At 40.5% G+C, this 27,828-nt stretch overlaps 1 protein-coding gene across 9 annotated transcripts in view; it reads right to left on the bottom strand.

Moving 5' to 3' along the window:
* Positions 1-27,828, bottom strand: part of DOCK3 (dedicator of cytokinesis 3) — a 184,872-nt gene that overhangs the window by 34,393 nt on the left and 122,651 nt on the right. For 6 of the 9 annotated variants that reach the window (XM_061346909.1, XM_061346903.1, XM_061346907.1 and 3 more), the window contains exons 22-37: positions 23,139-23,309; positions 19,370-19,562; positions 17,397-17,524; positions 16,293-16,439; positions 14,133-14,231; positions 11,956-12,050; positions 11,045-11,120; positions 10,013-10,113; positions 9,679-9,737; positions 7,568-7,716; positions 5,624-5,709; positions 3,741-3,767; positions 3,525-3,620; positions 1,867-1,927; positions 1,352-1,445; positions 325-473 (exon numbers count right to left, since the gene is read on the bottom strand). In XM_061346909.1, the coding sequence (XP_061202893.1) occupies positions 325-473; positions 1,352-1,445; positions 1,867-1,927; positions 3,525-3,620; positions 3,741-3,767; positions 5,624-5,709; positions 7,568-7,716; positions 9,679-9,737; positions 10,013-10,113; positions 11,045-11,120; positions 11,956-12,050; positions 14,133-14,231; positions 16,293-16,439; positions 17,397-17,524; positions 19,370-19,562; positions 23,139-23,309 (1,731 nt within the window). The remainder of the gene's footprint in view (positions 1-324; positions 474-1,351; positions 1,446-1,866; positions 1,928-3,524; positions 3,621-3,740; positions 3,768-5,623; positions 5,710-7,567; positions 7,717-9,678; positions 9,738-10,012; positions 10,114-11,044; positions 11,121-11,955; positions 12,051-14,132; positions 14,232-16,292; positions 16,440-17,396; positions 17,525-19,369; positions 19,563-23,138; positions 23,310-27,828) is intronic. The other 3 variants (XM_061346905.1, XM_061346912.1, XM_061346906.1) reach the window with 2 other exon arrangements.

Raw genomic sequence — 27,828 nt, 5'->3', positions numbered from 1 at the left:
CAACTACCGAATGCGGTCCTGACCGAAAAAGCTGTGGAACTGGTGTCATTCTGCTACATTAGGTGATCCAGAGTTTGGTTTAAAGGTTTTGGTGTTTTTTCTGTTGGCCTACCTAAACTAATTCCAAATGTTATGCATCATGCAATGCCCATATCCATTTTTTCATCTGTTTTTCTTTTGTCCAGAAAGCCAAGAAACAATGTGTCAAGTTAGAAAAGCTTTTGATATAAATTTACTTCCAGAACCGAGAGGACAGGCTCGCAAGCCCTAAGTAAGTCAGGAAAAGGGAAGGAAGCTGCTGGAAGAGAGAAGAAGTTGGCATACCTTCCCTTTGTTGAAGTAATGGATAATCTTACGGCACAGACCTTCCTTACGTTGCCACTCTGACTGAGATGGGTAATGCAGGAACTCTCTCAGAGGTCTGTCCTCCCACTGAAGCAACTCACAGTACAAAAGCAAAGTAAATGCAGCCTCTGTTGGAAATGCAATTATTGAACATTGAATCAATGACAACAAACAAATAGAGCCGGTAGTTGAATGGTCACGAGACCTGCTTCCTAAACAGCCTGTAACTTCTGATTTACAACCTGAGACAAAACTCTCAAGTCTTAGATGATCATTAATTACTCAACTACCTAAAATAGCAGCAAAAAGCTGTTTCCTGCAAACCTGATTTTTAGGTACAAATATGTCAAGTTTCTTTTTACCACTCCTTGATTTAAATGCGTGGTCAGACATTCAGATATGTAACTAGGTTTGGAATCTGCAGCTCTAAACAGAACTTGGACAAGACAAAATCAGAGTCTTTACACTTTCTGAGTGCTCTCTAAATACTACAGTGTAGGGAGATATGACAAATGATAACATAATGCTGGTTTTATGATTTTACTTCCTCTAAATTTGATCCACTCTCTTGATTTGTTGGATCGGTTTTTCTCTTAGAACACTTTAATGCAAAATTCAGAGTGCAACCAAATAGTTACATGGCTGTGTAGGCACAGACATACATTATTTGACTTGAGGGAATGAGCTGGACCTCAGGTTCTTCTTGAGGGTGGCAGAGCACTGGAACAGGCTGCCCAGGGGGGCTGCAGACTCTCTCTCTCTGGAGATGTTCCTGTGTAATGTGCTCTGGGTGGTCCTGCCTTGGCAGGGGTTGGACTGGAAGATCTCCAGAGGTCATTTCCAACCCAAATGATTCTGTGATCCTGTGATTCTTTCTTTCCCAATTGCCAGAACGGATTCCTACAATTCTTTCCCAAAGAATGAATCCGATGTTAGAGTGTAACACTGGGAAAGTCAAAACCTTCCACAGGATTTCAAGCAGACCACAGTACAATGCATTACTAACCTGTGTAGTTCTCAGCCTGTAAGTGCATGTCACACAGCTTGTGGATGTAGCGGATGTACATCTCTTCCTTGTTAATTTCAGATTTATAGAAATTCTATGAAAGAAAAGAGAGCTGTTATTGAGCCCCTGTGTGTGTATAAAGTTATTCAAAGGTGAATACGTTACTTGTATGAAAGAAGTAATAATTATTTTCACATTCACATTGATTTAACCCACTAATTTTACCTTGTCATTATTTTGTTTTAAGCAAAGGTTGTCAAAAGATGAAAGAAAAGGCAACAGAAGTTGTGGAACCTGTCACAGGGATACTCAGAACTCTGCTGGACAAGGCCCTGAGGAACCTGACCCGTTTGGCTCCAATTCAAGCACAATCCCTGTTGTTCTGTTCTGTCATCCCAGTGCTAGGATTCTGAAACTACTACACTTGCCTGAAACAGATTCCTATCCCAGCTTTTCCCAGCCCAGTTTTGACAGCGTTGCGCAGGAGTACAAAGAGAGAAAGGAAACATCTTTACCATAAGGTTAACAGTGCAGCCAATTTTCTTGTTTTCTGTTTCATCTCCTTTCATGCAGTCCCTAGGAAAGCAGACAGTGTTGAAACATACATCTGCGAAAAAAGTCCTTTGAAAATACATCTGAAGCTGTCTTATCCTCCAGTTTCCTTAGATCACAAGCAACAGTTCATCATATACTTTATTTTATGAAGTTCCTCTAAGAAAAAAACTCCATATTATGGCTTAAATGATATGGGAACTGAGTGTCCTCTTACATGTCTGCTTCAGAGAACAAGCACCTGTAATGACTGCTACTTCATTTCTCACAACCACCTGAACAAAAATCACATAATAATGGCCAAAAATCATCTGAATGCAAAATCTACTATAAAAGTAGATATATATTATTTAGGCAGATGTAAGTATTTAGTGGTTTCCTAGTCAAAGCATTAGCTTCATGAATTCACCTATCCAGTGTACTGTTGGCACGCTGAAAGATCCAACCTGAGCAATTTTGACTAGACTGCTCACTTTTCATAGGTAAATCACAAAATTTACCTTTAGTTTCTGGAATAATTTAGAAATCATTCCTATTCAAGCAGTATGAAAAGTTAAAGGCTTCACAAATTACTAATTATGACTTGAGATCAAGTCAAATTCAACTGTGAAAAAGATACAAGATGTTTAAAGCAGTGACACAGCAAATGGTCTTGAGGACTACAGCATCCACTAACTGGCAGCTGGACTCCCGGAGATGCCGGTGTGTTTCCAAGGTCCTGTTCTGGGATTGAAAAGATCTGATGTGTATTAAAAAATCAAAACCTGGTATGTGTTCCTCAGTTAAGCATGAAAGGGTGTATCTGTGTAGCAAAGTTGTGTTGGCAGCAGATGTCATCAAAGGAAAAAAAAAAGCTCCCCTGCATTCCCTTTAAAGGTCTCCCAATACCTGGTCTTGGCATAGCAGAGCTGTTGTGGGGAAACAAGCAGGAGATCTGATCAAACTGGTAAGGATAACAAGAGCAGCAAACCAGAAAGCACAGAAAATGATCTGGGATTGCAGAATACCCAGCCTAGTCACAGGTGTTCACCTATAATGAGCAGCAGAAGGAGCAGAAATAATTTGCACTCCTGTCAGTAGGCTAAAGATAGAAATATTTAGGGCAGTTCCATTTAGTTTCAAATCATCTGTCATTCCATAAAGACATCTCTGAATGTCTGTCTGTATATATATGAAACTAAAATACCCTTGTAAGTGAATGAAAGCTCAGCTGTATTGACACAATAGTCCTGCAAGCTTCAGTCTAAACCTTAACAAAGGACACCTAATTTAGAGTGGAGTCTTGTACACATGAGTCACCAGCTGACACATCAGTCTCCTTGGATGGAAAGTTTTCTAGCCCTGCATGAGGCATTCAGCACATCTTGGTCCAGCAAAGGCATTTCAGCTCGTTCTTGCATCTAGGATCTGTTTTGCTGAATTAGGCGAGTACATGGCAGTAATAGGAGTTATTTAGCAACCTGACTACACCTCAGTACAACAGCAGTGGGTTAGACTTGCTTACATGGTATTTGCCGTTGGAAAACCATGTGGCTTGATAAGCAAAAATACTCCCTGTAGCAAAGAAATTTGGTACTACCTCTTTACACACTTCTTACACTTAGAAGATATAACCAGGTACCTGTAGTCAAGCAGACGCTCCATGAGACGAGTAACTGATGTAACAAAAGAGATTCCAGTCTCCCGCCATGTTTCTTGCTCAATCTTCTCCAGCAAACTGTTTGGAGATGGAAATACAGCAGATGAAACTTGCCAGGAGGTGGTACAGTGCATGCAGACAGCCACAGGAAACTTGGTTTCTCCCTCATCAAACAAAGACATAGAATTACCGTCTTACCTGGGATAAGGCCCAAAGAGCTGGGTTCTACTCCAGGCGGCATGAAGCAAAGACAAGGAAATTACAGAACTGACAGGAGAGGGGAAAAGTATATTCACATTGTCATATAAAATCTATGAAAAAGAGCAGAGCTCACGGCAAGAGTTGACGCCCACAGTATTACCTGTAGCCTAGAAACTGCAAACAGCAGTCAGGAGGTGGAAAGGAGTCTAATCCTACTGCAAATACCTCTTCATTGCTCATCCCTACACGAAGTTTTGCCTAATTAGCCACCAACATACCTTAAATCACAATTTATTTAAACTGTAAATAAAGGCAATTTGTTCCTGCTCAGCAAACCAGACACCACAGCGAGCATCTCCCTGAGACAGCTGTGAAGGATGCGAGAAGGCTAGAGTGAGAGCACTGAAAATCAGATTTTAAATGTGAAAAAAGGAAGCAAATTTACATGCGAAATAAACTCCATCTCTGAACCTCCACCTCTGGTACAGAACTTGCCACTTCTGTACTGGCAAGAGGAAACAAATTCTGCTGGGTGCCACAGTTGTCCTCAGAAGAGGCAAACTTCTGTACTGGAATGATTTCCAGCTGAGGGAGCCAATTCACATTTCAGCAGTGTAGCTGAGACAGCAAAAATTCAGGGTCATTTTCATTATCACACAGCATTTATTAGCTTTGTGGAACTGTTTCCTCAAAGTTCACATTGTTCTCAGAAGTCAGTAGCAAATATAAACTAAAAGGTTGCTGCACTTCCAGGCTGTTTCTTGCTATTACATCCAGTTGCTATCATTTAACAACCTACAGTCCCTGAATTCTTAACATTCCAGGTGACAAACGTCTTCAACTGGAGCAAAAGAAATGCACAATATTCCCCTTGCCAGGTAAATGAAATTAAAAAAATGAGAGTGGATATTTTCTTTCCTTTACCCCTGAAATAGCCTGAGGTTATCTGCAAAGATAAGATGCCCAACTTCCCAAGGCTGAATATACACAAATCAAAAGCAAATACATTCACGAGCTTCCTAAGCATAAGCACACAGGCAGGGCAGGCTGATCTATCTTGAAACTGAATGTATGTGCCATTGTAAATGCAGAAATACACGTACTGGCTCCAGCAAAACAAAGGCTGAGCCTCAAACTTCTGCCATGCTATTGAGGGCCACATAAAATTGGCTGGGATATATGGCTAAAGTTCTGCTCTGTGGCTCACTGCAGCACCAAAAGATTCAGGGTTAATGGCTCTGGACTCTGAGTTCATTTCAAAATAAGTTCTTTTGAAATCAGCTAGGATCACTGGAAGTGAAATTTGGAGACAGATCAGTCATCAACCAAGAGGAAAGTCAGAGGTAAAGTCTGTACGTTTATCCTGTAAGTACACATTTTAGGTGGGAAAGGGAGTGGACCCACACTGTCATTACAGAGTCTGCAGGAAGCACCTTGCAACTGCTGAGCCAACCAGAGCACGACCTGCAAATACTGGAAGAAGCAAAGGACAATGGTGAGGAAAATCTCTTGTGCTCTAACGAGGCCTGACTTAGCTTGACAGTACAGGCTTCTTCTAAACAATTTCACTTACTGCTATGTAAAAAGAAAGGCACTGGCTTCTCTAGCAAATCAAGTTTTGATAGGAGGATGGTACCTACACATACCTGTGCAGCATACCACGTGTCACAGAAACAAGACAGAATTTAGAGTTTATATTCTGTTCAGAATTAGAGTGATGTATTTCTATTTCACTAACCCACATCATGAAAACCTGCCAGAAAGCCCCTTACTGCTTTCTGTGAGGATCAGCCCTGGAGCTCTGCCTGCACAGGTTCCTGCCTTTGACCCTTTCAATGACCCTGCCCCACACAGAGTGAGCGGACACTGGCATAGCTTACAGCAGGCTGAAGAGTTCCCTGTAGTTCTCATCACCTTTTCCTTCGGACACCAGGCTGTCCAGCTTATCAATCAGCTCGGCTTCCACCTGGAGGAAGAAGCAATTGGTCACAGATGAGCTGCTCATGTAAAAGATGAGCTGCAAACACTAGGAAGAATGGAAGAATATTTTATTTCTCAGCCTTGGGGCTGCCCACTTCTATGTGCAAGTGATTTATTTCTCCTTGGCTCAGTTAAATGGGCACACTCTTATTTTTCAGTGAAACAGGACTAATACTAAATTATCCTTTCACTTATCGGGATCTAAATAAACATTTTTGGGAGGAAACACTTCTTCCTCAAAGACCTTCTGAAGTTTATCTTTTAACCAAATAAATCACTCAGACACACTTCTGTGAACCAGTGTATCAGATAAACTACATCCTGTACTGTCACAGAATACCCATGCAGAGAATCTAATTCATGGCGTGCTTGCCTCTGGTCTGTTGTGACGGTTCTGCTGCTAGGTGATTTCCAGTCATCCAGATATCATTACACTGGAAGATTATTTGTTCCTTAAATCCAGATTTGTTGAGCCTGTCTATGATTATATGATGCATTTTCTTTTCACACAACAGTATCATTATGTTTCTCTCCCCTTTAAAAGGTTTTGAACATGTATTCATTTCCCCCCCAGTCTAATACCACCTATTATCAAGTTTGATATCAGACATTGCCATTAAATTGATTCAAGTGCAAAAATCAATGTGTCCAACATTAAACAGAACCATTTCATGTAGTTTGGGAAATCTTGTAGAAAACACACTTTCAGCCCTATTGAAGACAGAGGTTCCTAAAGGTTGAGAGCATTTGTAGAAATACAGCTTGTTTTTATTTACAGACAAGTATAATTTGAGTTTCTCTGTTTTCAGCTGCCAAATTGCAAAGAAAATAAAGATGAGAAGGAAAAGCAAATCACCCAGTGGCACACAAATGGGGCTCGTGCTCTTGCCGCTGGAAATCATTAAAGGGTGACCTGATTTAGCCCGTGAATCAGACTGCACCATTATTCTGTATTGCTGAAAAAATAACCTTAAAATGTGAGAGAATAAAATAAGGGCTCAAAAAGGAACTTCCAGGATTTTAGTGTTTGCCGAGAACCAGTTCAGTATTCCAGAAGTAAAGAGAAGCTCAACATTAAAAAAATCACCCTCTCCTTCTTGTGATCTACAATGACTTGACAGAAATCCATAATGCATCTATCTGTCAGCTCTCTGGCACTGCACTGGACAACAATTTCCTGGTTCCAGCAGCTGATGTTATTAAGGTTTAATACATCTTGTGCTATTTAACTATTTCATTCTCACTAATATACATGATTATTCTGTCTTTAATCTTAAAAAGTTCTCATATATGCTTCATAAAACACTGTGGAAAACTGCTCCACAGGTAATTTAAGAAATATCTTGGAGCTCTAGTTTAGAATACATTACTGAGAATAAGAATTAAATGAAGATTATGAAGAGTTTCTCTTAATACATAAAATAGGTCCTGAAACTTGACTGTGAGTATCTGTACTTTATAACTGTACATGCCACAGCAGGGACTGTTCTATTCTTAAGCTATAACAAACAAAAAGAGGACCATGATCAAATGCTACTGTAATAATAATAGTAGTAAATAATAACAATAGTAATAACTAGGGGAGTTGAAGAGGAATAAAAACAATGCTTTTCCACACAGCCTTTAATAGGTCAGGTTATGGAAAAGGTCTGTTATTCTCGAATGACAGTTTAGATCTGCCATTTTAGTGAGTGTGTGGATGATAAATAACCACATGAATTAATGACAATTTGAAGAAAAGAATTTACTACTTCAGAGCATTTATCCAGACACTTGCCCCCAGTATTTCCCCGAACACAGTAACAAGGAAAAGAATGCTACAAATGCTTGGGAAGCCACTTCACCTGTTTGAAGTTGCCATTCTTTCTCTGCTCCCAGTCCATCATGTCATGGAAGATGGGGATCATGATATTCCGGACTTCTGGTTGTGGAACAAGCGTAACACCAAGAAAGGGGCCAATCATTCCCGGAATAAAGTGAATCTTATGTTCACCTGTACAACACAAAGCAATTGTAATTAAAGAAAGGCCTCTGTCACTGAGAAAATAGGGAACCCCTGCAATACAAAGTCTCAGCATGAGCATTAGGAAAGCAAACACATTCTTTTCCTGAAAGGACTGGAAAACAGTATTTGCTTTATGCCATTCCTTGCAAAGGCTCTGCGAGCATTCTGAATTTCACTGTGAAAGCCCTCAGCAAAGACTGTCAGTGCATTTTACTTGCAAAGGAATTGAAATGTCAAAATTAACCACTAAAATGGGGAAAAGAGCCTACAGATACTTCTAACTTATGAAGAAAATGATTTTGAAAGGGTTGGTGGGAACAGTGGTATTTAATAGAGCATATTTAGATTTCAGAGAACTACAGAGCTCTTCATCCTCAGTGCTATGGAAGCCTCAATTTCATAACTGACCTTGACTTAGGACCAAATTGCTTTTGCTTCTCAGCAACAGAAACTCAAGGCATTTTGCCAACAATCTCTTCTGTGGCATGCTTACTGTGCAGTCACAGAGAATAAATCAGAATAGTCATGTTTGGAACAGCATTCAGTGATAAATATCTGTATCTAAAAGATCTAAAATGGGCTTCTTGCTTCTCATTTGAGTTTGTCTAGCATTGTCTTCTGGTTATTCGATCTCTGTTTTATTGGAGAGCCTTCTAGTCTCCACACAGATGCTTAGAAACTGTGATCAAGTCTGGCTGTTACCATCTCAGCTGTGCCAGATGAGGCAGGCTTATTCTGTATTTTATAATAAGGCATTTTCTTGCTTCCATAGTCATCTTCCTGACTGTTCTCTGAGCTCTGCCCAACTTGACTTTGCTTGTTTGGTTTTGGGCTTTTTTTGAGCAGGAAAGCAGGACCAGACAAACTACTCCAGAATCAGGTGCACTTATGCAAAACTTGGGGCAGTAGTATCATCCCTCTTCTCTTACAAAAGAGTCTTACACATCTTCTCCAAGATTATGGTGTCTTTTTTACTCATGCCATTTTACAGGTAGCTCCCATTCACTCATTATCAGCATGATGCATTTATAGTCCCTGTTTCTCGAACAGCACTCCTACCTACATTCCTCTAAGTAAAATGTTCATATTTGGCTTTTTTAATATATTGTTTGCAGCCACGTTATCAAGTTATCCAATTTTATTTGTATCATTCTTTTACCCTCTTAATGATTTCCCTGTTTTCAAAACCTTCTATTATTTGTGATCCCTATCAGCAAGCATTTTTAATTTCCATCTAGAATAACTACATGCTTTGATTGTCCTCAAAACATTTCCACAGGTATCATTTTTGGTCCCTGAGGGAGGCAGGACACTGGCCTAGCTGGACTTGCTCCGATGCCATACAGATGTTATGTGGCTCTCCTATTAATAAAATCCTGACTACCTGAATTACCTAAACCCAAGACTACTGCAGCACACTTCTAAAAGTGCAAGTCCTAGATGAAAAAAATCAACATTTACCTTTTCAGACCTGTGGCAAGTTATATTTCCCTCATTCTTAATCAAAATATATAGGAAAAGGAAGGTGAAATTTTAAAACACAAACACTGTGTTACTGTGGACAGGGCTTTTGGTTTGGATTCTCTGTTTGGTGTTCTTAAAGTAGTACTGCAGAATTTGCTGTACATACCAGATATGTACACCAAGAAAAAAGCTTCAGTGTATGCCACTTCTGGGCTTTATTAATCAACACATGTAGCCATGGTTTAGTGATGGACTTGGCATCATTAGGTTTACAGTTGGACTCGATCTTAAGGGCCTTCTCCAACCTGACTGACTCTCTGATTCTGTAATTCTGAATGAGGACAACTTTGGCTTTTGAATCATCTGCAAACTTTTAAAGTTGCTTTTAGCTGTGGCAAATTAAATTTGTGCTTTACAGCCAAAAAAATAAACGTTCCAACGGGAAAGCAGGCTTTGGTTGTTAGGACAGAGAAGAAAGAGACATACCCAGGTTCTGCCACATGCTGAAGAGCTCGTATGCCATCATCACTCTCATATCGCCGTATCTGAAAGAGAGGAGATGGACAACTGCCTAACGGAACAAGAACTGGCAAGGCAGTGATGTTAAAAAAATGTAATCAAATTCACATTTAAGTCAACACAAGAATATCAAACAACTTGACTCATCACTGAACACAGTATTAGGAGAGGTACTTATTTTTTTCCCATGCATTTCCACATCCCAAGTTCCATATTAAAACACAGGGACTTGTGGTGGAAAAAGAAGTCTCCTTTTTGAAGTGGCAGAAGAGGCTGGGAACCCAGCAAAACATGTTCTTACTTATCCAGGATCTTCTTCCGCTTAGCTGGTGTGGCACTTTCTAGTTGGAGACTTGGCTGGTTTATAAAGAGCACTGCCAGGCTGAAGTAAGAGTTCCACACCTGTGACACAGGAAGGAAGTTTTACAACATGACACTTCAAGGATTAAGTTCTAAACAAGTGTAGCAAGACACACACACATTCCTTTATATGCAGAATCAGACTGCTTCTTTTTGTAATCAAGACATAACTTAGTATGCATTAACTATTGAGATACTAAACTTTATAGGATACCAGGGGATTAGTTAAAACCTGGTAGGAACTACAGTTAAAAACCCCAAGAAGGTAATGCCATTGGGCTTCCCTCTTCGCACCAGAGTTCAGAAATGAGTAAACTTGGTGACTTCAGCAAAGTTTTAAATCCTTTTTTTCTGTAGGTTAAACAGATTTGATCCCTCAGAAATCCCCAGAGAGTATATTAGATCAGGAAGGAGAGCTCCATAATTTGGTCTTTTTTCCCAAACGAGGCTTTTGCCATCATGCTCTGTTGTGTGTATGCCTAGGTACATGTCTGTTAGCTTTTCCTTAGTAACACTGAACTTGTTGCCCATTTTCAACTACATCAGATACAGGGAAACATTCTTCAAGATACTGTGTTCCTCCAAGTTTAAAGTCAACACCCAGAAAGAGACACCTCTGGGAGGGGAAGATCACAGGTGCCCCAGCTTCAGGAAAAGCATTGACTGAGTTTACATTTCATTAGCCATGAATCTCTAACACACTTTGTTAGTTCCACTGCTTATGAAAATACTTGCTCCCTTTAGGAGGGTGCTCAATCTTTCTGATTTGATCTCACTTTGTACTACCTGTTTTGCTACCGCTTAATTCCACAGCAGATTCAAAGTCCAAGTCTTTTATCATTAGGTCATCTTCCTCACAGATACTCACATAAATGTTGCAAGTATAATCAGCTAATGTAGAGAACAGCTCTTGTGGCCCTGTTACTGCTAACTTGGCAAGATGTCATAACATTTGTTGAGTATTAATTCTTACTTTAAAATCAAAGTCCGTTTCAGTGAAATTCTTATGCAGTGCAGAAGACAGGTACTGAACTGTTGTAACTATGATACTGCAGTCAGAGACAGAGAAAGAAAACAGAAAACCAACATTTCAATCTGGTGTAGAACATATTACAGTGATGTTACTGTATGTACAGAGACAGGCATTTCCCACAGAATCACTGCTAAGTTCACATAGAAGTTGTGTGTCTTTCTCTGGTTTAATGAATGATTTGCATTAAGTAACAGAGACTGAGAATTTACGTGGGAGCGTTTAAAATCCTATTTTGCATGGCTGGGCCATGTCACCTCTGCTGAAATGAAAGCAAACACCCATCTTCCTCCCATTTTAAACATGAAGATTTTTTTTTTGTTGCCCCAGAGAGGAGCATTTCCTAAAGTTTGAGCTACTTGTAACACACTTGGTGCCATCACTAGGGTCTGCTCCTCCTCTTCAACACTCACTGAACCCTCCTGCTAGGTGGGTTAACTCTTTAATGAGTGATGTTAACGGGAAGAGCCAGATGTTTAATTCTGTAGTTTACTGGGAAAGGGAGTTGAGAGGTGTGCCTGTTGCTACCACTCCGTGTGGGCAGCTGTTCCTTGCCATGCATTATTATAGTTGCTGTGTTACTCTTACCCTTAATGCAGCTACTTCAGCTTTGGGTTTAAACTTTTAACTCTTGATACCTGTGCATATTGGGAGAGTTTAAGAAACAGAAGGAGTACAGAAGTCCCAGTTTGGTGCTGAGTGTTTAACTGCAAATGAGGATAAACAGAGTTCCTGTCCCGATCACCACATCTCAGTCTGATGAGACACACTGCTTCACGGGTCTCATCTGCCCAGCTAAGCAGAAAAAATTCCAGCACAGCACACCAACAGTTTATACGTGCTTCTCTACTTACTTGCTGGTGAGCAACCTCATCACCATCCAGTCTCGAGGAAAGACACTCATCTTCATCAGGTTCCGGAACACACAGAAAATCTTCAGGAGGAACTCCTGTCACATAGGCAAACAAAATTAATAAACCCACCAGCAGCTCAGATTAATCTGTTTTCTTGATTATAACACAGACAATTAAGCTGTGTGCTCCCCTGGAGCTTTGTGTTACTAGGCCATTCACCTGAAACCATGGACACAACACACATGGGGATATGGCTCTATTCATTTCCTACGCACCTAAGATGTACTAAACAAGTTGCATCTTAACATCTACACTGGGATGAAAACCTTTATGTGTGTAATTGTGTTTGTCTTCCCATAGCTCCAGTGTCAATTTGCAGCTATTTTCAAATATACTGGAATCATAATAATCTTTTTATGCATTCATTTCATTTATGTATCTTTCCAAATGTCTTTGCACTTCTGTTACAAGTTCTGTTACACCCAAGCCCAATAAAACTTCTCATGCACTTTCTAAAAGAGTAACAGAACCCCCCATTTCTGGCGATAGGCAGCAGAAAAGATCCCTGAAACACATTCAGCTGAGTATTTGCTTTCCAAAAAATTCCCCAAACCTGAAGACATTTCTGGGTTTGGTGACCTACGTCCCTATGTCTACAAGGAACAACAGAGGGGATGAAACATAGGAAGCTGCTGGCCTTGCAGACTATGATTTTATTGGCTTTTCTTCTACAGAAAATCAAGACAGCACTGAAGTGGCAGAGCAAGGCTTCTTCAGAACCATTACTCCTTTATTGGGGTGGGGGTAGGTCAGTATCTTGGTGCAGCTGAGCTAAAACACCAGAAGCTCCCTGACTTCTGGCCTCATTTTCGCTAACAGCAGTAAGTGAGCACAATGCCTTTCCAAGCAAGAAAAAAGTATTGGAAATGTTACATCAGTATGTGAAAGGGAAAAATTGAAATATATATATATATATATATATATAAAAAGGTGGGTATAAACTCTTGAGGCTCTGTGATACTCCTGGAACATATCCTTGAGATGATCAGAGGTGCAACAGTGTTTGGTCTTCACGTGTAACAACCAGTTTCAGTTCAATGACAAACCTTTTCACTGGTCTGACATAAGAACTATAATTTAGCTTTAAAAAAAATGTATTAAAATTAATGTGAATTAATTTAGCAAATCATTTTCCTATGAGCAATTAGAAAGTTACCTGAAAGGTAGTAATCTCAGGTAACGATCAACCTGAGATACCCTGAACCCTGCAACCTAAAGGCAAAAAAAATCATCATGCCAAATTTATCTCCCTGATTTATTCAGCCTCTCTATATGCACATGCAATGTTTAGAAGCTGAAAGCCTACTCAGAGAGGACTTCTCACTGCTTCCCCTTTTCATGTGTTAATGGCCTGCCACATTAGGTTTTTTTTCTTACTGTCCATACTTTATTGAGTGCCATGCTAATCAAAACCATTTTATATAAAATCTTATCTTTATTAAATTATCCTGCCTTTAAATACTCATCGTGTTGGCAATTCTCCTCCTTCCTGTGCAAGCTGAGTTATTTTCTGCTGCTGGGAGATGTGCTATTTCAGAGTGTCAGTGGCAGAAAGGCCACCAGAGGTCTGTACCCCTCATCAACTCCTCCTGCTCCTCAAAGGCCATGATTCAAGTGAATGCTCACAGACTTGGGAAGCATGCAGGAGGTGGAGTAGTACAGCTACTGCTTTGCCAAGAAAGAGTTCATCTGCTAGAGACATTTGTATCTCCCAAAAGGCCTGAAACTCTCTTTTGGCATAAAATCAACACCCTTAGTATGTAAGCTCCAATGCATACTGAACATCTAGTAACACGCTGTAGAACTACTGACCTTACATTCACAGGATTAAGAACCCCTGTTCCTTTGACTATCTTGTGTGGTACAATAAAATTATCCCTTTGTGTCAAATAACATCTACCTGGGGACTTTATTTGCTGTTATGACGATCATTCAGTGCCCCGTGGTCTTAAATGTTTTTTTAATACAACACCTGTTATTATAAAAGTGAAAGGAAGGTCCATGAATAGAGTGCCAGTGAATGGGAATGATTAGCAGAGCAAGTAATGATGCAGGGATTCCCCTTGGCTCTCCCTATTCTGAGTGAATCAGCCTACAAACATGATGTTCTGTTGTACCTTTAGTTCATCCTTGCTTTGGAAGTTGTCCAGTAAGTGCTGGAAATGAGTGTCTGACATCTGACGAAGCAAAGATAAAAGGCAGGAGACGTACTCTCCCTGTTGACCAAAATGAGAAACCATTTCATTCAGAGAACCTGGAATTTCACGAATAACAAAATTCAACCTGGGGAAGGGTACAAAGGGAGGGGTCTGAAATGGCCCCAATGCCTATGAGAGGAAAGCTGACATGCACAGAGACTGAAAAATACTGCGTGTTAACAGTTCTTGAATTACTGTTGTACATAGGAATACACCTCTTAGAGGCTCCTCCATAGATGTCAGTTTTAAAGGTCTTTTAAGCAATGTTGTAGTCTAACCAAAACCAATTTAAAATGATTAATATGGACATTAATGAATTGCCCTCCAAGCATGCAGGTTTTGACAGTCACCTCTTTCAGTTTCTTAATATATGATGTCTATCAAAGGTGTGACTGCAGCTCATGCAGACATACCAGGAATTATTTAAACTAACTGGTTAGGTACTGATACCACGATGACAGCATGGCATCAGTATGGGCTACAAAAGGTGTCTGGAATCTTGTAAATACTTGGCTTATTATTGTGCGCCAAGCTATGTGCTGTTGTAGCTACAGGACTTGCAGTACGCCAGCAAGATGTTCTGAATATAGCTTGGTAAGCCTACATGAGCTACAATTACATTTCTGGCCTGCAAAACAGATGCACCCTAACCAGTTACCACAGTATCCCAAAGTGTTTTCCAAAGATGAGCTCCCCCATTTTATATATCTGAAAGCAAAGCACAGAGAAGTTAAGCAATCTGTCCAAGATAACAAGCAAGGCAGTGCCAAGAACATCAGGACTATGTCTTTTGATTGCCAGCTGCTTGTACAACACTGATTTTTAATGCGACAATGAGCACTCCACTTGGAACATACGCAAACTACTTTCTAAGCAGTATCTAGTGAGATTCCACGTATCACTGTGCTGTGAAATATAAATTCAGGAACAAATACAAGGGGATTTTGTACTTGGGTCTGTCCGTCCCATTTTGATTTTATTTTCTAATTGGCTCAAGCATCTACCCGGAAGCTTTGATGTAGGCTGCTCCAATACACTTTACAGGGATGAACTTTGTTAGGAAAAGGTGTGCTCCATGTGTGAGGTGGCATCTGATAAATAACAGTAAGTCAGATGGTGGCAGTAAAAGGAAACTGAGATGTTACTGGATGTTGGCAAGGTAGCACCTTTCTTGTTTTGTATCAAAGAGCATGTCTGAAAACTACTAAATGCCTTGTTCTTTATTAGGATTCCACCATTTGTTACTTTATCTGAGTTAACATGGAAAGATACAACCTTGTCTCTTTTGTGAGAGGTGTACCTTAGTGCACCTCTGCCCCCAACACCACCTCTGAGGTTTCAGCCTGATAGAAAAGCAAGTCTAAAAAAAAGGGATGTTCTGACCACCACCACCACTGTGCAAAAGCTGCATCAGAAACTCTTGACATGCAAAAAACCCCTCCAGTAAGCTCGAATAGAAAAGGCCAACAAATCCAGAAAAGAAGAAAGTTGAACAGCAGAATACTATTCTTTTCCTCCTCTTCCACTGCATGCCAATGAAAAACTTCTTTCCTGTGGCTTATGCTGACAGTCTGGACAAAACAGTGGCTTTTCCCCCTTCTCCCACCAAGCTCAACAGCTCACTTGATTTGGGATCCATTAATTTTATGTTCTGTTTCATTTGCATGAAATAACCAGTGAGCCTGGACAGAAGCTCTCCAGGGTGTTAAGAACAGGGACCCGCCTCACTGAACATCAGGAATCAGAGCCTGATACTCATACAGCCCTTGGTGACATCTATTTGGGGGTAAAGACCTAGGCAGATACCCAGCTACCATATGCCTCAAGTTCTCTCAATTACAGCTGCAAAGTCAAGTAAGAAAATAACCTGGGAAATCCACAAAAACTTCCTGATCTCCACTGCTTCCTGCAGACCTCACTCCTGTGCAGATGAAGGAATGGATATGTGGCTTATTAAGGGAAGGAGACAAAGCCCCAGGCATTCATGCAGCAGAGATGATAATGAGGTGCCAGTGATGGTGAGGGGCTGAACCAAAGGTTAGAGAAGCAGGAAATAGAAACTGATTGTTAGTTACTAACAGTGATTTCTGCTGTGCACTGCGGGCAACGCTGCCCTCTTACCGCCTCCTGAGACTGCGATTTACTCATGATTGTAAGCAGAGTTTGTAAAAGCACATCCAGGAGGCTCTCCACCATCATCTCAACCTCCTCCACGACATCTCCCTCCTACGGTAAGCGGTGAGCAAACAAGACAGTTAGAAACTGGAGAGAATGGAATTAACAAAGACAATTCTGCAGAGCCATCCATACCACAAACTTGTTTTGATCGAGTGCTTCGCAATAGAGGTTCAAAGAAGTACAATCAAATTCCACATTGGTACCAGACACTGTTGTGATGCCAGTGTGTGTGTTACCTCGTCAGTCTCTGATGGAAACATTCAGGGTCACAGCATAAAGGTAAATCTATAATCAAAGGTCTGCATACACTCTAGAACACAACGGGATCAAGTTATGTTCAGGAACCTTCATGCCATGGCAGTGTTATTTTAGCTTATTACCATGATACCTTTCATCTTATTCCTTTCACACAAAACTGTAACTTGTAATTGGAAGTACACATTGGCATGAATTATATTTAGCACCGTGAGCTTTCTCCTTTAGAGTGAGGTGGGGAAGCTTCCCCACTCTCTGTGTGAGCATTGCTTTAAACGATCAAGTTACCATTTGAGATCAGCTTATTGTGATCATCAACGCCGGGTGTTTAAACGCAGCAGCGATTTCCAGAAGTAAGTGTGATTTCATTGATTGGATAATTTTAGAGTATTCTCTTAACATGAATCACAAAGTGCTAGTTACTGTCTCTTGCAGGACTACAAGACCTAGAGCTGTGTAAAGCTTTTAGACTCCACTGACATCTAAGTTCTGGGCTTGGATGAAGAAAATTAAACAGTGTCAAACCTAGGAAATGCGTATGTTTTTTCCCATCCTAACTGCAAGAACACTGTGTAATCAGAATGCTCGGAGTCACACACACAAAAGCAGACCCTCACTTCTCCTGCTGACAGAAGTTAGCAGAATTGCATTAAAAAACCCACCTGTATAAATCCTATAAAAACCCCTCACTCTTTATTTTATAAATAAGTGGTGCAATTAAAAAAAATAAATAATCAAGCCGCAGATTACCAAAGAGCTGGTCTTGATTATGGAGAAGATACTGCTGAGGATCCCAGAGCAGATAAGTAACTCCTTCTGCTGTCGTAGGTGAAGGTGAATGTGGTGAAGAACTACAGGTAGCAGGATGCGCCGGGACTCTGAAAGAAGGAAAATCAGACTGCAGGTTCTTCCAGAAGAAAATTCAATTTCAACCATCCCAATGAGCAGCCTTTTGGTATCCAAACTAACCTACTGACACACAGCAAGTCTGATTAATTGGTGCAACCTCTGTTGTGCAGACTGCATTACACTTCTCTAAGGATTGTATCTAATGAACGAGTAGTGCACCTAGTTTCTGAAGTTCGTAAGTGCAGTGTACATGATGCTCTCAACAGTGATTCAGCCTGGAACAACAGTTGTGAACCGAGACTTTCTAATCTTGATTTATCTAGTGCTAACTCATCCTAACTTCGTGTTGCTTTCCAGTTCTATTGTCAATAGCTAATAGAGCTTCTCCAACGTATACCTCCTGGAAGCTGGCTACTTCTTCTCTTTTAGCTGGCTTACAAACCTTAATCTTATTAAAGAAGGGAGAGCAGGTAGCAGCTGCAGAAAGCAGTAGCCAAAACTGGAAAAAAAGAAAAAAAGAGGGAAAAGTGGCAACATGTCAGTAATCAGACTGGTAGGAGACAGAGAAGGAAAACAGGTCATCACCATACGGGAGGCAAGAAAGAGAGAATGTATGTGCCTTTAAATTGCAAGACCTGAAAAGATGGTAGGGTGGGAACGCAAAGGGGAACTTGGGAACTAAATTCACTTTCTCAGGGACAGACAGGACATGGGAGAGACTCCTGATCCAGGAGTATCAGGTCATGCCTCCATGGGAAGGAACAGGATAGGGGTCTAACACCATGTTGGGTGGAAAATGTGGCATCTTTAGAGTCAGGGCTGCCTTGCACAGCAGAAGCTTTCTTTCTGGCTGTTGATGCTGTAGTGAGATGTCACGGTGCTCTGCAGCAGGTAAAAGCATTGTTAGTTGTGCCAGTGGCATTGTAAAGGAGAAATAAAGGTTAATGGCAATGACTAGGCCCTGGACCCTGGGGGAAAGTTACACCTGGCTTTCTTGAAAAGGCAGAAGAGGAGGTTTTTGCCCACGAAATGGCACCCACAAAGACAAATATTGTTATCAATAGGTTCCCAACACTATAATTACATAATTTTCACTGCCTGTTTCAAAGCCACCTTTGGACCATTGAGATGATTTTCAAATAAAAAAACCCAACAATTAAAGGTTTATAAACAATTGCAATGGATGGTTTAAACATCATTCTGTGGTGTTCCCATTCTCACCTTGCACCTAGTAGAATAATCTGAGTGAACTAACTTGAGATCCTCACTACAGGGAAGACAAGGCCAAATGGTGCTTTTTATCTTGCATTATTACCTTCGTATCTTCTTTCTTTATGTATGAAATAATTCACAATCTTCAATCCTTCTTTGTTCAATTAATTCCTAAAGGATTACTAGTATGTTGAGTTAAAGAAATATTAATGGAGGTTAAACAGACTTTAAGAGAATGTGGTGAGTTTCTCACATAAATTTACCTTCCTGTTTCTCAGACAATAAGCTTGCTGGGAAGGAGATTATCCTCCTATCCATGCAACCATAGATGAATAATAGAAAGTATCAAGAGAGATTTGGCAGTGTTAATAAGTGAATTGATTTGTTAACGTACATATTTTTATTAACCTTTAGTAGATACAATTTATCCATAATAGATTTATAAACATTTTCTACCCCAGGGAAACTTAAAGAGTAGCCACAGTGAATATATGTAACAGTGATGCCACCAAGATAATTATCAAGATCATCTGCATTCAGTAATGACTTGTTTGCAACAGTAATGAGTAAATGTAACGTGTTCCTACACGTTACAAGTAACGAGTAAATATAATGTGTTCTTAGTTAGCAGCAAGACTTAACCTCAGATACCCCTGTCTTACCTGGGAAAGAGAACAGGCGGCTGTCAACAGTGCGTGCAATAGACTGTAGCTTAACCACATCCATGGACTGCCCAATGTGCACTGTGCTGGGCATGCTGCCCAGAGTCCCCCGCACGAACTCGGCCACTTCCTGCACAGTGAACATCTGCAACAGCTCATCAAAGATAGCGGGGAAGGAGTTCAGCAGAGCAGCCTGGAAAAAGGCAAGGTAGAAACTGAATATTGAAAATACCAATTTCCATAACTGCACCTAAATACAGTGAAACAGAAACAACAGCAAAACTGAATTAAGGGTCTGCAGAAAGCTACTGAACAGGGCGCTATGGCTGGTGTTAATGTTCTGCAATACCTAAAGTTCATAGTGAACAAACCACGCACAGTATTTTACAATCAAGCGCTGCTGAAATACTAAGTCTTATGATAAGTGCAACACATACCTACTGCAAAGATTCAGAAGGCTGTATTTTAGGACACAGCTTCTAAAACAGAAAAAATCTGGCATAACAGAAAATAGTCCATTTCTGTTTATTCATTTGTTTCAACAAATACGAAGTTTGCTTCTGATGAGAGCTCCACACCAAATTTTGTACCAAGCAAGCACCTGAGACAGTTGAAACTCTTCAGAAGTATTTTGAAGTCCATGTCGACAGACCCTTAACCCTAGCAGCACTGTCATGTGGCATTACAGCATTCCTGCAGTGGGGTGGGTGTGATTTCATGTGAAAGAGGCAGCCCATCATGCAAGTGAGTGTTCATGTGATTCTTGCAGTAACAGGTATGCCCAAGAAGCTGGAGCTATCCTTGTAGGTGTTTCTTGAAGTGCAGAAACAACAGTACAACCACAAACCCAACCCTTTCCATCTCATATATCAATTAATCACTTTTTCAATTAAGTTCCTCATAACAGCAGAAAACTCCCTGCATCACCCTCTCCTCAAGTTCCACAGACTTGGTGTCATACCTAACAGCGGACACACACCTCTGGTTTTAAAACTCTTTCTTCCTCTCCATCCTACACAAGGTCCATGCCTGTTTCCTCATTAAAACTACTAAGATTCCTGGCTGGTTGCTTTATTTAGCTGCTGCACAGCCTGGTTTTGGGTCAGGTGCCTTTACCCCTCCTCACCCCAGCCACAGCACCCCTGCACAACTCCCTCCTAGCTGTCACCACCCTGTTTGCCTGCAGCTCTCCACATGAACCCCACTGACTTCCTGCACAAGTTCAGATTTACCAAACCTCTCTGTTCAGCTCTGCCCTTCCAGAGTCTCTCCACCTATCAGCATTTTCTTCCATTCTGCAAGTTCTCCTTTTGCTCACAGATTTCTTTTCTCATTGCCTACACTTCTGTACCTCTCCGATGCTGGCTCTAACACTGGCATGCCTCTCCTAATCCCATGTAATACACAGCTTCCTTCTTCGTCAAGTCTTTCCTCAAAGTATCTTTTCTTTCAAACAACAGTGACATCTATTTAGTAGTCTTGGAGTAAAGTCTAAGTTAGTTTTATAACTAACACTGTACATCTCATTAAATCATTCTGAATATGAATTTACCTCTTTGTTCTTCACACTTGTTCTCTTTTGTTACAACCAATTCAGATTACACAAAGCCACAGGTAGCCTTCTGGGTGTTGTCACCTATTTGTCACTATGTACATACAAACAATGTACCAACAAAATCAACAAATATGAATCATTTAAATTCTGCTCATGGTACTCTTAGTAACATCTGCAAACCCAGTCATCATCTTTATCTCTGGGATAATTATTTGGGATAATAAAAGTGAAATTGCAGTACTGGCCCAACAAATCCTTACGGGAGTTTCCCTAAACTTATTTCTAACTATTCAGATAAAGCAGAAGGATTTCTGCAGTGATTTAGGGTATCAGTAGCAATCTAAGGATATGCATGGGATCATTTCAGGAAGCTCTGGAGCTGTCTTGAGGAAGAGCTACGATGTTTCATCAGTTCCTTGAAGGGCCCTTTTTTTTTTTTGTACACCACCCTAAAATATGCTGAAACATTACTCACGTCAAATTCCTTGCCTGGAAGGACACGATCAGTTTTAACCTCTTTGCTTTAAAGAGCTATACTGAGATCTCTCAAGTAAGAGGGTAAATGTGAAGAAAATTACATCTGCTAGGGCCTCGAGCGTTTCTGTAGATATTTAACTGTTGTCCAGGTTTCCAGAACAAGTACATAAACTCCTTGGCTCTCCTGACCAATTTGACATACAAACTCTTGTATATATCCTCAGTACTGTCTTTGTGTGTGGATGCCACAAGCTGTTCCATTCGTTACTGAAATATTCCACATTACCTAGTTTTAATGTATGAGCCACTTAAACATTAAATTCCACTTTATATGCAGGAAAAGAGGGTTTGGGGTCAGGAAAAGGGATTAATTGGGAACATCCACAATGAAATACTTGTGCAGTTCTGGGGATCATTACTTACAGAATTAAATGACGGCCTTGAAGTACCACCACTTTTTTGTGGGGCACAAGTCCCAGCTCCGCTCGCCTGCCCTCCAGGCTGAGAGGCCTACGGGGGCAATTGGGATCAAGGGGCAACATAGTGGCAAGGGGGAAACAAAAAGCAAACTTTTCAAAGATTAAACAAGGACAGACTTTACAAATTACAAAAGTCCAAGGTAAGAAATACCATAGTGAGAGAAAGGAGAAAAAAAAGAGACAAGAAGGGAAAACGACCTCATCCTCAAATCTATTACCGCATTTGTGATCAACACAACTGAAAAACAAAGAAGATCCCTGGCAAGCCTGAATTCATAGGATGATGTTTCTGCTGTCAGTTTGCCAGCAAAATTCTGATTTCTCCTGCTCCTGGCTTATTTTATTATACCCACTAATGGGTGATTAAATAGAAGATTAGAGTAGCTGTTCTCGCTATTTTTCAGAGCAGCTTCTTAAGAAGGAGATCACACTGCTGGCAGCTTCCTTAACCACTGGAGTCACCCTGTTTTGTAGCAATGTTCACAGCAACTGCTTCTTTGGCAAACTACACTGGTGTTCAGAACATCTGTAAACAGTAAGTCAGTGATTACAACTCACTTTCTTCTAGGTGGTCCATTTTGCCATTCTCTGAGCTAGGGCACACACATAACGTGTGGCATTGCTATTTAAAACTTTTAAACACAGATATGTAATTTAGTACAGTGGTCTTTAAAATATGAAACATAACTTAGCATCTCCCTTACTTCGAGCAGTATCTTAAGCCCATACGAAATCTTTGCGAAGTCACCTGGGCCATATTCAATATAATGTATTCAACGTTAGTGTGGGTATCACAGTCTGCTTGTGGTCAGGCTGCGTGGGATTCTGACTCTAATTTTAGAGTGTGCTGGCATTAAGTTTATCTGACTGTGAGTACATCAATTGAACTTCTCTACTGTGATCTTGCTATGACCCTAAGTATTGACTTGAGCTGCTACAATAAAGGATTTAAAATTTCTTGAAGCCAACCATAAGACATGAGATTTGAAAATACAGTTTAGTGAAGAGCAAAAATTATATTCCCATGTGACAAGTCACTTTCCTCTTGAAAGTTCACAGTTGAGCTCACCGGTACCTGTGAAGAGTTGCGGTGTCTGTCTAATAACATTAATTGGCTATGTTATTTCCAGTATCATCAGCTTGTTAGAGGGGGAAAATTCTACTAACCTGCATTTCACTGTTGTGTACCTGCATATACTACCTGTGCAGAAAATAGCTGCCTTTTCATTTGCCAGCTTAAGTGCAGAAAATAGCAAACCTGTGTGAAGATGAGGGTCTCAGAGCTCCTGCTGTCCAAGCTCAGCACAAATCTGATGGACTGGAAAAGCTCCTGGATGCTGGAGCGGAACTGTTCTTCTTCCATTCCACAAGTAGCTCTGGAGTAAAGGATCCGAGATTGGACAATGAACTTGAAAAGATATTCCAAGGCCTTAAGGAGTAAGAGAGGGAGGAGATTAAGACAGGGAAAAAGAAAGAAAGAAAAATAAAGGAGCTTTAAAGAGAACCAGGAAAGATTCTAAGTGCGTAATAACTAAATTCTTCAGTTTTAGAAAGGAGAAAGAAAAATAGATTTTGCAAGTTACACAATTCAGTTAGGGAAGAGCCACTCACACGCAAGCACCCATTCTCAACCCACAATCTTTTTTATCAGTATGTCCCAATAGCAAAACTAGCATACATTTAAGTCAAAGAAATTTGAATTAGGTCATTTGAGGAAAATCTTGGTGAAGATAACAGACTTCCAGTTTTCTCATGACTTGGCACAATGACTAGATTCCTGAAGAAGCTATTCTCCTGCTTCCATTCAAATATTACCTTCAATTACTTGAGTTAGCTACTTTAGATTAAGTGGACTGTCAGTGGAACAGGGGAAGGATTACCTAGAAAAAGGAGAATCTACTTTTTATGATGAACACAACAGCAAGGCTCACTTTTATTTCTGGCAGCTACATGTACAAACAGAAATAAATGCAGATGCAGAAATAGAAGATGACAAGAGCAGCATGTGATGCCCTCTGGCAGATCAAAATAGTAGCAGGCAGCAGTACTGTAGTGAGCAGCTTTTAACTTCGAGCTGTGGTAAGTTAAAGCATCTTTCTGTTACCATCACACAGGAAACTGGGAGAGCACCCAGCAGAGGGAGAGTAACCTGCAGAGAAGATGGCATTTAGCACTGTTGTACAATGTGCAAGAAATGATGCAGTCCCAAAGGGCTGGCAATTGTTATCTTTCTGTAGAGGAATAACTTGCTCAATGACATGCCTGCATTGAGTGTGAATTTGCAAACTAAACATCTTTAACATTTTGTAAATGGCATTATTCAGAACTCCACTCATTTGGCAGCAGTGTCAATGCAGAAAAAGACATTGTTCTGTGCAGCCCTTCTGATCAAAGGTTCTCACAGGGGCTAACACAGCAACGTAACACACACAGCAACAAGGCCTTTTTCATCATTTGGTGTACACAACTGTCAACACTGAACTGCACTACGTACCAGTGACATTTCGACTTCACTCTTTCCCTTACTGCTTAACACGATACGCTATAAAAGCAGGATTAAGAGAAGACATCATGAGGCATAGATTGATGATATCCTCAAAATTCAACATGGGGAACAAACAGGCTGGAGCTTCAGTCATCACAGTCTATAGAGAAATATTAGTAATATTACACTGTATTTGCTGGAAAGTATTCTTGTCTTCCTTCAGAGCTTGAAAACTAAAGTTAATTTGAAGACAAATTTTGCCCTCATCAGATGTTTCTGCATCCCTAAGGCACCTCTCATTGAACCACCACACTATATGCACAAAGATGCAATGTTATGTTGCAAGGTTTAGAATGCTGCAGCTTTAAGGATAAAGAAGGGGAATGTGAAATTCCTCATAAAGCCATCACAGATTTCAAAATGCAACTGATACTTACAGCCATTTTCTTTCAGGAATGATGGCAACGTGGGTCATTTGGCAGTACACTGTTTATAATTCTGTACTAAAACTTATCCCAGTGAAGCTTCCTCACAACAAGGAACATCAACAGGAAACACCATTGTGTATTTATGGACAGTTTCCAGACAAAGGTCAATCGGTTCACAAGAGTCAGTTCTTTAAGGTTAGCATCACTGTTGCTAACACCAAATACAGCAAAATAAGGGATTACAGAAGCTGTTTTATAGGTTTGGTATAGACAACCGTAATTCTAACCTGAAAGCTTGTAACTTTAATGTGAAGATTATGTTTTGCAATGAATCAGATGATTTATCTATGGAGTTCTATAATCTTCTGTAGAAAGTGAAACTCCAGGCTCAGAGATACTCCACACCCTTAGCACAAACAACCGTAAACTGCTGCCTAGAATGAAGCCACAAAGGGTTCAGACACATGGCCAAGATGGTAAAAACACAAACCAAGCCCTGTTAGTAAAAAGCAGCACTTGGACTTACTCTTATTACTTAAAATATCACAGATATGAAGCACATTTGTGCCTAAAGACACAGAAGTGCACTCAAGAAACGCGAAGATTACTTTAGGAAAGAATCTGGTGTACATAGAAAGGGTAACATCAGAAGTACAGTGTATGTAAGGTAGATTAGCTCTGAAGGTCTGAATCTCTTTCACTTTCCTAACAAGTGAATAAAAGCCATTTTCAGTAGTCTCTGAGTATCCACTTCACCATTCAAGAGCAGGTGTAAAACTTCTTCCAGTTAATGTCAGTGTGTTCTTCCAGAGAACAGCATACTTGCATCAAGTACAATAAGCATTTCTGATGCACTTTGAAGGAACAAAAGTACAAAGGTTCAAGTGAAGGTACCAATGTGAGTCTTGTGAAGGCAGATAAAGGAGCTAGGGCAAAGTTCAAGGAATCAGCAAGAAAAGAAGGAGCAAGTCCCAGAGACAGGCTGACCAGGGTGGAACAATTACAATTACATCAGCAATTTTCTGGTATTCTTAGAAGAGGTGAGACTGCATAAAATATAAGTCACCAGATCAGGTAATTAGTTCTGAATGAAGTAATTAATAACTCCAGAAACAGACTGATCTCAAATGCAACTGACTGGCATTTCTTTTTTAAATCCAGGGTAAAGAAAACCATTTTGAGGAGTGTCAGTCTCAAAACACAGGCTGAGGATGCAATTCCTAATCTCTCATCCACTAGCTCCCTGGCTGACATGGTTCAGAAAGTATGATCAGCAGTTTGAAGAAATCAGCTCAGAAGACTGACCCTTTCCCTATCACTGACTCATGTAAAGCCCCATAGCAATGGTATGCAGTACCTCAAAGTCCCTTAAGTTAAGTTTGATGCCTGTTCCGTGCAGTTCAGATCCAGAATACTGATATGAAGATGTGACTTCCTAAGGAAGAAGAAGTCTTGCTTTTTCAGTGTGTAGGCAAAAATCACCTGTGATTCTACCACTGGAAGATAACTGAGGCTGAAAGCATCACCTAGAGTCACTACCTAAGTCTTGCCATGACTACTGTGGAAAGTAAAACTGCCTGTGGAGTCACAGGCAGCAGTACCTGGATGCAGTTTATGTGTTCACATAGGCACAGTACCACATATCTCTATTTGCTGCATTGCATACAGCACTAATGAGTGGCTTGAGAGGGAAGAAATCCAGGTACAGATGTCCTTCCAGTTATAAACTCCTTCAGGTTTCATACAAGTTTTCTGAGAATTAAGAGCAGTCTTGAGGCAGGTAAATAATTTTAGATTTAGCCTAGGGCACTGCTTGCTAATGCCAAGGTTGAAAATCAGAATCCAGTGAGGCATCTGCATACCCCTCATGAATGTACATGGGCAGTCAAGAGCCAAAAAGGAGTGCAGAGAGATTTCAACACCTGCTTCAGGGTACTACATTTAACAGCTAATCCAGGGCAGAAGGCATAGAGAGCCATTCTGTTTTTTCAGTTGAAGAACTACTAATCCAAGGAATATACTGAAGATATCCAAGACCACAGAAACTGCCAACAGTAGAATACAGTACTACTAATGACACATTGGCAGTGATAACAGTTTTGGTGCAAACCTGCAGCAAGTGCCTGAAATAAAGTCTGGAAATAAAATCAATCACTTTCCTGTAATGGAAGAAGGTAAAGACCTTAGTCTGGGTGTCCAAGATACACCTGCAAAAGCAACTGTCCAAACCAGATGTGACAGCAGTGTCTGTGGTAGAGGATGCACTGTTGGGTCTGCAGAAATTCTGGTGGTAATTGTAATACCTGTGCCTGGAGAGGCCTGGGCTGTCCTGTCTTCCAGTTGACCTCGCTCATGGAGGCAACAGCTATTTTCTAAGCAAGCACTCGAGGTTCCCAGTAAGCAAAGAGCTGCCTTGGAATCCCTGAAAGAATGCCTTTCTCACAAACTGTGTTGAGTAACCAGCTCCTGAAAGCCATTCCAGCATTCATAGTTTTAATATAGAATCATAGAATAGTTAGGGTTAGAAAGGACCTTAAGATCATCCAGTTCCAAACCCCCTGCCACGGACAGGGACACCTCACACTAAACCATCTCACCCAAGGCTCCGTCCAACCTGGCCTTGAACACTGCCAGGGATGGAGCATTCACAACCTCCCTGGAGAACCCATTCCAGTGCCTCACCACCCTCACAGGAAAGAATTTCTTCTTTATAATTTCTGAAGAAGTTTACTATGAGGTTCAAAAAATGCAGATCACATAGAGACAGTATCACATATCTCTACTTGCTGCACTGCACAGAGCACTAATGAGTGGTTTGAGAGGGAAGAAAACCCTCTAGAAGTCACTCCAGCTAGAGATCTTCCTCTCATCTAATAATTTTAGTAAGTTTCTTTGTAATTCAAAAAAAGAAGGAAGGAAACAAAAAGAATGGGGAAGTTGTTAATTTCTTGAAAAGCTATCTTTGCCCCATTTTTAACATTTCCTATGAATCTGTGGTTGAAAAGTACTGCAAAGAAGTTGTTTCTAAGTATGTA

This window comes from Neopsephotus bourkii, unplaced genomic scaffold (assembly GCF_033783945.1).
Source record: "Neopsephotus bourkii isolate Nb327-2 ecotype Australia unplaced genomic scaffold, CSIRO-AGI_Nbou_v1 NB_284, whole genome shotgun sequence".
NCBI lineage: Eukaryota > Metazoa > Chordata > Aves > Psittaciformes > Psittacidae > Neopsephotus > Neopsephotus bourkii.
Note: the sequence above shows the minus strand (reverse complement) of the source record. Positions and strands in the feature narration are given on the sequence as shown.